This window comes from Hemiscyllium ocellatum, chromosome 36 (genome assembly GCF_020745735.1).
Source record: "Hemiscyllium ocellatum isolate sHemOce1 chromosome 36, sHemOce1.pat.X.cur, whole genome shotgun sequence".
In the NCBI taxonomy this organism is placed as follows: domain Eukaryota; kingdom Metazoa; phylum Chordata; class Chondrichthyes; order Orectolobiformes; family Hemiscylliidae; genus Hemiscyllium; species Hemiscyllium ocellatum.
In genome coordinates, this window is record NC_083436.1 from 47,806,537 (window position 1) to 47,817,795 (window position 11,259).

General features: G+C 39.7%; 1 protein-coding gene across 1 annotated transcript in view; it reads left to right on the top strand.

Moving 5' to 3' along the window:
• The window catches only part of srp72 (signal recognition particle 72), an 87,795-nt gene extending 76,536 nt beyond the window's left edge, over positions 1-11,259 (top strand). The window contains exons 17-19 of the mRNA XM_060851524.1: positions 2,074-2,111; positions 4,324-4,483; positions 10,983-11,259. Of these exons, the coding sequence (XP_060707507.1) occupies positions 2,074-2,111; positions 4,324-4,483; positions 10,983-11,151 (367 nt within the window). The 3' untranslated portion in view covers positions 11,152-11,259. The remainder of the gene's footprint in view (positions 1-2,073; positions 2,112-4,323; positions 4,484-10,982) is intronic.

Genomic DNA, 11,259 nt, shown 5'->3' on the forward strand with positions numbered 1-11,259 from the left:
AGCTGTGACCACAAAGATTTGGAGGGCATTGTGCATGATGGGTGACTTGATCATATATAAAAGAACATCAGAACAACAAACTCTAGAACATTCTACACTTATCCTTTTACCATCAAGAATTATCCATTGGCTAAAGTCTTTGTTCAGAAAGCCCACTTCCACAGAGAAATTTGTCGTCTTCTATTTCCCTGGAAAGTGTTTTTACATGTATGTTTGAAATTTTGGAGAGGATTTGTAGCTCAGGTTGTGGATCTGGTTGTAAGTTAGCTCGCTGAGCTGGTGGGTGTGTTCTCAGATATTCTGTCACCATGCTAGGTTAAGTCATCAGTGAGCCTTCAGTGAAGTATTGGTGCTCTGTTCTACTTAATATTTGTGTGCCCTGGTTTGTTGTGGTAGGTGATATCATTTCTGCTTCTGTTTCTGAGGGGATGATAAATTGAGTCTAAAACTGTATGTTCCAGTTTGAATGTCAGGTGTTTAGGAATTCCTGCATGTGTCTTTGTTTGGCCCGTCCTAAGGTGGATGTATTGTTCCAGTCAAACTGGTGTCCCTCTTCGTCCGTGAGCCATTATGGTCACGAAATGTCTGAGGAAAAAACCCACCAGCTCAGCGAGCAAACATACAACCTTACTTATATATTTTGGGAATATTTACAGGGATAGCCATTTATACTTGAAAATACTGAATCTGTATGTTACTCAATTATTGCATCTTGATTGAATATATTTTGCTATGATAATAAGCCCATAATTGTGTTTATTTAAAAAAATGTTGATTGGTGTTTGTTTAAAATGTGATACAGATAAGGTATTTAATCGGGGTCATCTTGGTAACAGAAAAGTATTTTGATTTTTGTATTGTGACTGGTGGAGTCAAGAGACTTGAAAGAATGTGCATACCTCTAACCTGGATCATAACAATTGGTGCCAAAGCAGGAATTTGAATGCAGGGTTAAAGGCAGGATTCTTTGGGTCTGTGTCCATAGATCCCTCAAAGTTGCTACCCAGGTTGATAGGGTTGTTAAGAAAGCATATGGTGTATTGGCTTTCATTAGCAAGAGGAATGAGTTTAAGAGCTGCAAGGTTATGTTGCAGCTGTGTAGTGTCCTAGTTAGACCACATTTGGAGTATAGCAAAGATGTGGAAGCTTTAGAGAGGGTGCAGAGGAGATTTACCAGGTCGCTGCCTGGATTGAAGGGCATGTTTTATGAAGAAAGGTTGAGGGAACTAGAGGTTTTCTCAGAGCAAAGAAAGTTGAAAGGTGACTTGATCGAGGTGTACAAGATGATGAGAGACACAAATAGCGTGGATAGCCAGAGACTTTTTCCCAGGGCAGAAATGTCCATCATGAGGGGGCATAATTTTAAGGTAATTGGAGGAAAATTTAGGAGAGATGTCAGAGGTAGTTTCTTTATTCAAAGTGGTGGTGCGTGGAATGCACTGCCAGCAGTGGTCGTAGAGTCAGTTGTATTAGGGACGTTTAAGCGACTCTTGGATAGGCACATGGAAATTAGTACAATGAATAGTATGTAGGTTAGTCTGATCGAAGAGTAGGATAAAAGGCCAGCACAATATCGAGGGCCGAAGGGTCTGTACTGTGCTGTACTGTTCTATGAATGTTGAATTTGTGGCAGTGCTGAAAAATGCAAACATATTATTAGTTATATGCAAAAAGTGTTTGTTTTGACAGGTATTTTATAGATGATTTCATTTGCGAAATGTATTTGCATGGCATGCGTATCAATGTTTTATTGTGACCTGTTTTTTAACCATTAATTTTAATTCATGAGCAGAAAGTCCTTCAGTTTCCTGAGCTGCATTTCTTGCGAATGCTGTGCTCTGTTGGTAACATTTGTGACTGCTAAGTAATGGTTGGACTTCTGTTATATCTGAATTTGATTTGACGTCGCATGGTTTTGAGAATGATGGATATAGAAACTTCATTTCTTTGAAATTTCCATAGTAATGCATTTTTATGCTGCTCCTTTAATGCAAACATGGAAAGCCAAGAAACTTAATCCATTCTGTTTGGCATGCTGTATTCTCAGTATCACTATTTTCCTTTCTTTTCCAGACAAGGAGACATAAAGAAAAAAAAGAAGAAAAAGAAAGGTTTTAATTTTATTATGCCTGCTACTCTCTCCCAGTAATCATCTTGAAATAGCCTCTCTGTGTGCTTTATGACAAACCATGTTAAACACTTTATTCATTCCCTGACTAATTCCAGACTTGGTCATTTTCAATGCACACCTGGCTGGTCTCCCAGTTCTACTCCTTGAATTTGTGAGGTGATCTTAAATTTAACTTATCATGTCTTAACTAATAACTCTCATTCAGGCAACATTTTGACTTAAACATTCTCAGCTTTGATTTTAAATGCATGTATGGCTTTGCCCCTTCTCAACTACAAGTTGCAGCAACCTAAACAATTTCCAAGGCATCCACTTTATAATTCTCCCCTTTTGTGTGTCACAAATTATATTTGCTTCATCATCGATGGTCATGCCCTAAGTTGCTGATGTCACAAATTGTGAAGTTCTCTCCCCCTCTACTTCAGTTTCCTCCTTTAAAACGGTGTTTAATACCTGCCTCTTTGGCCAGGATTTTCTGACCTAATTTTTCCTTTTGTGTCTCAGTATCATACTTGGTTTTAAAATAGTCCTCGTGACATTTTATCAGTTGAAAGCACTATCCGTTTCTTCTTGTAGGAACACAGGAATTAGTAGTAGGAGTAGGCAATTCAGTCCTTCAAGCCTGTTCCGCCATTTAACATGATCGTAGCTGATCTTATCCTGGTCTCAACTCCGTTTGCTGCCTCTTCCCCCATAGTCCTTTATCCTGCATTTCATCAGAATCCTATCTATTTCTTTCTTGAATCTGTTCATTGATTTTGTCACCACTGAACTCCGGGGCAGAGTTCCACAGATGCACAACCCTCTAGGAGAGGTAGTTTCTCCTTATCTCAGTTTTGAACTGACCCCCTCTCACTATATAGCTATGACCTTTCAAGTACCTGTTCCGCAAAGGACAGCACCTGTTTGACATCCACCTTATCAATCCCTTTTAGCATTTTAATACCTCAATCAAATGCCTCTTAATCCTTCTGAACTTCAGCAAGTACTAACCTAAGTTTTTCAACCACTCCTTGGATGATAGCCCTTTCATCCCTGGAATAAACCTGGTGAATTTCATCTGAACTGCCTCCAGTGCTACCATAACCTTCCTCAAATAAGGAGACCAAAACTGGACACACTATTATAACTGTAACAAAACTTCTTTACTTTTATCATCCAGTCCTTTTGCAATAAATATGAGAATTCCATTTGCCTTTCTTAGTATATGCTGTACCTACATACCCACTTACTGTGATTCATGCACAAATACCCAGATCCTTTTTTAGATAATTTGAGAACTATCAAACCAGCAGTGATTTAATTGAATGGCGAAGCAGACTTAGTGGACGGAATGGCTGACTTCTGACCCCATTTCTTATGGTCTACAATTTAGGATATGTTACTTTGGATAGAGTAGCTCTCGCATCAACCACAAAATGCTCTTACTCTATCTATCAGCACTGCTCAGACAGCACTTTTGCAAAATCATTTGATGCTGAAAATAATGAAAACAGTTTATTTAACTCCTGTTGTTCTCTTTCACCTCTGTTATCCTTATTGGTCCCCAACATCCAATGTTCTGTTACACACCTAGTGTCCCTCTGCGGTTTTGCACCCCTAGCCAGCCAACCTTCCCTTTCCTCCAATCATCTGCCCTTTTCTTCATGTCCATTTGTCCCTCAATCCTCAATCATGCCTATCCATTCTCCACATCTCTTCCATTTGCAGCAGTTGGTTTCAGCTCAGCCACTTTGTAAGACAGTGCGATCTAAAGACAGCACAATAGTTAACCACAATTATGCTGTTAATTGACACTGTTTCATCTTTCCCTCTTGCAAACCCCTTCCAAAAAAAAGTTTAAAAAATGCATGCTTCTGCTTTAAAACTATTCTTTAATCAAATCTCACCTTTACCCCTGAACAAGTAGGATATGGATGAAACTTGTGTGAAGAATTATGGCCATAGCAATTGTCTTGCCACACTTCAGAGGAAAAAACTGCTCCAATATTAGCAGGTTGGGCTGATGTGATTAGCCATTCAGGTTATTTCTGTTTTAGAGCTATAAAATTAAATAATTTTGGTAGACGTGCAACTGTATGGAGAAGCCTGTTGATTAGGCGTGAAAATATCTGAAAATGTTCACATCGGTTCCTCTTTTATGAACTAAATCAAAGCCCATCATGTCTCCTTCTTTATCTTTTATTGTACAGGTAAGCTTCCCAAAAATTATGATCCTAAAGTGCCTCCAGATCCAGAACGATGGCTTCCCATGCGGGAACGTTCATACTATCGTGGAAGAAAGAAGGGGAAGAAGAAGGAACCAATAGGGAAAGGTACTCAAGGAGCAACATTGTCTACAGCAGCAGAACTGTGAGTGTTACTCATGATAGGCCTTCTGCTCACAAAATAACAACTGTATACAAAAAAAAACTGCAGAGTGTTTGGCAAAGAATAGGAAAGAAGTCTGTTTGTATCAGATGCAGAGTGTAAAACGTTCTCCTGTGTTTTAAGATCCTGGGATTCTCATAGCATGCATTTTGACATGTTTCTATGATATTTTGCTGTTTAGGCATTGCTACTTGTACTTAAACAACTTATGGCAAAAGAACTTTTTTTGCCTGGTCACAGTCCCAGAAACTTTAGATCCATGTTTCCATAAATTTCCAAAAATTTCGAAATATCTCCAAGCTTACACCATTTTAAATAAATCCAAAGTCAGACCAAATCTCTTTCCAAACCTCCTAGCTGAGAAAATCTAAGCAAATCAAACCAGCAATTAATTGAGAGATATCGATCCATAATTTGCATTTCTAAATCTGGTTGGCTACTGTCTCACTTTCGTGTAGTTCTCAGAAAGTCAGCTGATGCTGAAGTCACCACCCACCCATTTCGAAAAAAATTTCCAAATACCTGTAACTGAGTTTGCTAACAATCCAATTGATCTGAATATCATGCTGCAGGTTAGAAAGAGTGGGAGTCCATTTTTTTTTATCTGCACTGAAGAAGTAGCAAGGAAGTGGGTGCATCATTCAGCAATGCTTGTGCACTCTGGGGACTCCATTCATTTGTGCATCTCCACTTATCTTCCAAATCCTACCCTTATCGTCCCTCTTGCTCCACTCCTTAGACTGCCAGATTCTTCCCTGACAAAAAAAATTGTGGGCTTGTTTGTGGACTTGCTTATTGTCCCACCATGGGCAGCATGGTGGCACAGTGGTTAGCACTGCTGCCTCACAGCGCCAGAGACCTGGGTTTAATTCCCGCCTCAGGCGACTGACTGTGTGGAGTTTGCACATTCTCCACGTGTCTGCGTGGTTTTCCTCCGGGTGCTCCGGTTTCCTCCCACAGTCCAAAGATGTGCAGTTTAGGTGAATTGGCCATGCTAAATTGCTTCTAGTGTTAGGTGCATTAGTCAGGGTTAATGTGGTGGAATGGGTCTGGGTGGGTTGCTCTTCAGAGGTCGGTGTGGACTTGGGCCGAAGGGCCTGTTTCCAACTGTAAGTAATCTAATCTAAAACTCACTGCTAAATATTGGCACTGTTGCAACTATTAGAACTGCCAACAAATCAGATTGGCCAGCAGCTTTTGGGAGCAAAACTTTTGTTGCATTTAAGAGCAAAAGTCCCACTCTCTGCTTGTTAAGGCCACTGGCGACATGTTTGTATAGGAGTGGAGGGGGAGCAATATAGCCAGATGCCCCTTATCTCACATAACATTCACTCCATGAGTTCAAATGAGACAAGACTAAGTTCTGTATTTGGGTGACTTGGGCCACATATTACCTTTAGGTCGCAATCTATAATCCAACAAAATGATTGATCTTACCTGCCCTCTGAAATTATCCAGCTAGCCATCTAGTTTTACCAAACGAGTCCAGAAACGTTGATCAAGAAAACCAGGTGAAGCACTTGTCTCGGACACCAGCAAGTGACAAAGGTACTACTGCTCAATCAACCTTAAAAGTCTTCCTGAGTAACATCTGAGGAACTGTGTAAAATTGGAGATAGCTGACTCTATTAGTGAAATAACTGCCTAACACAATCATAATTTGGGAGAGCCCAGCACCTTAAAGCAGAGAGTGGGAAAGTGAACCCAGAGCCTTAAAACGGCACAAGAGGAGACCATACTCCGAGCTCTTGAACGGTGTGAGTGTGTGTGACCCCCCCCCCAGAGCTTTTAAACAACCCAAAATGGAGAACAGACCCAGAGACAGCACCCACAGCCTCAAAATTGCATGAGGGGGAGTGAGCACAGAGCTTTTAAAACAGCGAGAAAGAGGACAAAAAGCCTGAAAACAAAGATCGAGCAAGTAGACCCAGATCATTAAAGTGATGAGAGAGTGGACCCAGAGCTGAAAACACTGAGAGAGCTGAGTTTGAAAAACAATCACGCCACAGGAAAGCTGTAAGTTGATTAGTTGGTGAGTCACTGCTTTTAGTGAGTGTGAAATGCTGAAATTTAGAAATGTAAAGTAAAAGTTTATATCCTTTCTTAATAATTAAGAGACTGACAGAAGGGAAGTAAAAAAATAAATAAATATTTAATTTTGTTTATCTTGACAGAATCACAGTTTTACTGTGAAAAAGGAAGCGATCAGTACTTGCACTGGCTATAAACATTAACTTTGTGACTTTGTGCCATGCTCCTGCCTTTTTCCCCCGCAACCCTGCACATTATTTCTCTTTAAATTATTCTTGAATACCTCAACTGTACCTGCCTCTATTTGGTCCATGTTCCTAGTACATTTGGCTTGGTGTTCTGGATTACTAGTCCAATGAAGTTACCAGTATGCAACCACCTCCACTACATCTAGAAACAATAATTCAGGTTAGCATTAGTAGCCACATGAACAAATGTTGACTAATTTGGAAGAGCCAGCATTGATTTCTTCATGGAAAATCACATTTAATTAACTTGATTTGAAGATGTAAAAGTGAGACTTGATAAGAGTATTGCTACTGATGTGGTGGACCTGGGCTTCCAAAAGGCATTTGTTAGAGGTTATGGCAGAGAGGTACAATTAGGAAGGAGTCTGCAAATTTGTGACATTTTAATTGTATGAAGTCATAGGGCATGGAATCAAATATGGGCTGATTACCACTTAGCAGCCTCCAGCTGATAAATCAGTTGTCCTCACTATTGAATACCACTTGCAAAAAGTAGAGGAAGCAAGGACTCTCTCTCTTCCACACTCTCTCATTCCTGATGAAGGGCTTATGCTCGAAACGTCGAATTCCCTATTCCTGAGATGCTGCCTAACCTGCTGTGCTTTAACCAGCAACACATTTTCAGCTGATCTCCAGCATCTGCTGACCTCATTTTTTACTCAAAGCAAGGACATAGAATGTACTCTGACTGGGGGACTTCAATATCCATCACTAAAAGTAGCTTTGGAAAATTACGACTGACCGAGATGCCTGGATCTATAAGAATACATTTACTAGGTTGGGCCTGTAGTAAGAGGGACTGAACCAACTTGCGGCAAAATCAACTTCACTTTTACCAACCTACCTTTTGAAACTACATCTGTCCATTGTTTGTTTGGTGCAAATAACCACAGTATAACCTTTATGGGAATGAGATCCTGTCCTCACAATAAATATAATCCATTGCATTGTATGGCATTGCTTGTGTACTAACTTGGGTGAGTTCTGAGCGGTTTTAGCAGTTCAGAACTGGCTATTCACGGTGACAGTGAGTCAGCAGTATCAGCAGAATAGTTTTCTCGCTCACTCACTCACATCTATGCTGTAAGAACCTTTGTTTGAATTTACCTTTTTGCCATGAGGTGTGTTTATGGGATGTTGCAGGAAATCAGAACACTTCTTTCAGTTTCATGGTATACCGTGTCAGTTGGGTTTTCAATAGATTAACTTATTCTATATTTGGTTCTCTTTTGTTCCTGTTTCATTTTTTGGTCTGCAAATAAATTCTGCTTTGTTTAAAATTAAGTGATGACCAGCTGCATTACTCCGAGAGTATTAACCTTACCTCTGCTTAAAACAACTAGAAAAGTTAGGGTCTGGGCTACCTCCTTGAAATGATTTGATGGGGGTCCGGTCTGTCCATAACAGAAATAGGGGTAAATGTTAACCTACGTCGCAACACTATATGCATGAGAGAAGGACAATAGCAACAGATGCATGGGAATACCAGCACTGGCAAGTTTTCCTTCAAGTCATCCATCATCATGGTTCAAAACTATCATTGTTTCAAAACTAGCTTCATCTGTTGCTCAAATATTTGAGGTAGCTAACCCTTTAGCAAATCTTAAAGCATGTGCAACTTTAAGAATTTTAAAGGGCGTACTGACCAGATAATGTAGGTTTGCAGTAGCCAGTGGTAGAGAATCTTCTGGCCAATTTCCCAACCAAAACCTTGAGGGAAGAGAATTTGTTAGACTATTCCATTCCAAATATAAATTTGAATGCAGGATAGAACCCATTAAGACACACATGAAGTTCTCCCATGCACCTGCAGATTCAAACATTTACATATTGGAAATATGTGACAAGTAGGAAGTTAGGTGTTATTCCATTGAGGACCTGATAGTTTGGAATTTCTACAAAAATTTTTGCGAGAGCAAGATCTAGAGGGGATGGCATGGTAATATCCATTTAGACATGTGTGGTGTTGTTCATCACAATGTTCAGTGCATTAGTAAATAGGCTAGCTATGTCAGTTAAACACATGGGCACTTTATTTCCATCAATATACAAATCAGTATGTTCTTTAAGAAAGGTGAAAAGCTTGCATAAAATTGGTTGTAGAAATTCACTCAACACTTGGCCAATTCATGTCACTATGGACCAGACCAAACCCCCTAAAAATCTATTTAGAAGATAGTCTAGTCCCTAACTTTCTCTTAGTTTAAAGGCAAGTGTAAGGTTTGGTGTTCCAGATACAATTTGAAGCTCAAACTACCAGATTTGAAGCAAAACGCACTTTATTCATATAGAGTAAAGATACAACAAAAGAAATACGAAATTGGAATAATTTAACTCTGTTGGAAAGCTTAGCAGAAAAATATACCTTTTTACTATTCATTTTTGATTTGATTTATTGTCACATTACCTAAGTGCATGTTCATGAAAGGCAGGTCATGTTTTACTAATTTATTGGAATTAACTGAGGGGGATCTTATAGAAACATAAAAGTATGAAAGAAGTAGATGAGATAGAAACAGTGAGGTGGTTTCCACTGGCTGGTAAAACCAGAGCAAGAGGGCATTGCCTCAAAATTAGGGGGAACAGATTTAGGACTGAATTGAGGAGGAACTTGTTTACCCAAAGGGCTATGAATCTGTAGAATTCCCTGCCCTATGAAATAGTTGAGGCTTCCTCAGTGAATGTATTTAAAGCTAAGATAGATAATTATTTGAACAGTAAAGGAATTAAGAGTTAAACGAGAGAGTGAGTAAATGGAGATAAGGTCACAAAAAGATCCGCCTTGATGTTGTTGAGTGGAGGAGCGTGCTCGATTGGCCAGATGGCCTACTCCTGTTTGTTATGTTCTTCCAGCGAAAAGTATTGTTTTGTGAGCAGTGCAGGCAGATCATGTCAAACCAGGGCATACGGATCATGGGGCGCTTAGACAGAGAGAGGCATACAAGGTTATGGCTGCACAGGAGGTGCACTAAGCAAGATCAACATTATTTGGTTAGAGAGGTCCTTTCAGCAGTTTAATAACAGCAGGGAAAAAGCTCTTTTTGAACTTGTCGGTGCGTGTTCGAGCTTCAGTATCTTCTGCCAGTTGGAAGAGAGCATTATCAGAGTTGGAGGGGCCTTTAACAATGTTGGCAGCCTTTTCATGACAACTAGAAGTGTAAATGGAGTCCATGGATTGGAGGTTGAATTCCATGACGGACTGGGCTGTGCACACAATTTTCTGTAAAACTGTTCCAATATAGTAACATCCCATAAATACTCCCTTAGCAAAAGGCAAGTTAAAAAAAAACATTCTCTCATGTAGCTCCGGCAGCAGGAAAATGCCAACAGAAAATTCAGTGTATAGCAGGAAGTGATGTACTGTAGCTACCAAATCCTACTGAGACCTCAGCAGCAGCTTCTACTAAAAACTAAAATTAAAAGTCCTGGTTTTGAGTGCTTGACCACACCCATTCAGGCTGCTTCTATTGTTTCAACAAAAAAGCCTCAGAAACTGTTTATTGTATCCAGATAGACAGCTTGGCATTTCTGTCTTGAAACCTCTCTCCAAAAAAAATACACCTCTTAAAGCCATCGAGTCATCACAATCCTAGATAATAACTTGTAAAAAGGGTAATCATTTTTGTATGCCTTAGGCAGTCTGTACATACATGGATAACCCCTCTTGTATATATCACCCAGCACTTCATTGCTCTTATCAAAAGTCAGCAAGCTGAAAGAACTTGTGCATATGCTGCACTTGTTTCAACTCAATGAAACAGGTGACGACTGTTCACTGGTTCATTTCCCAGAGCAATCTGTCAACCTGGCAAAAGTGAGGACTGCAGATGCTGGAGATTAGAGTCAAGATTAGAATGGTGCTGGAAAAGCACAGCAGGTCAGGCAGCATCCAAGGAGCAGGAAAATCGACGTTCTGGCAGGAGCCCTTCATCAGGAATAATAATTATTAACTGTGGCATGGTAACGCCTCTATCAGTCAGAGTTCTCATGACAACCAATTGGCAGTCATCTCTGATACAGTATACAGTCGTAAATGTTTCCCCTATATTGGTATACTTGCAAATTGAAATTTCCCTAGATTATTGCAACTCTTAAAACAGTTTAGTAAATTTAACAAGTTTATAATATACAACTAAGATGATTGAATGTATTCAGTTATTGTACTTTAAAATTTATGTTAATTATTCTGCTTTCTACTTTAGTGATGCTAGCAAGACTGTGAATAGCCCACCCACATCCCCACGACCTGGGATAGCAGCAACAGTTGCATCTTCAAGCAACATTGTTCCACCTCGGCAACAGAAGCCTTCTGCTGCCTCCAAGAAAAAACAGCAACAAAAAAAGAAAAAGGGTGGGAAAGGGGGCTGGTGACACTCAGATTATGGATTACCTATTCTATATGCACATAAGACTGTTAAATCCTAATCAATGTATTACACATTGGATGCTTTAAAAATAAAGGATTCGATGTGAAGGTCA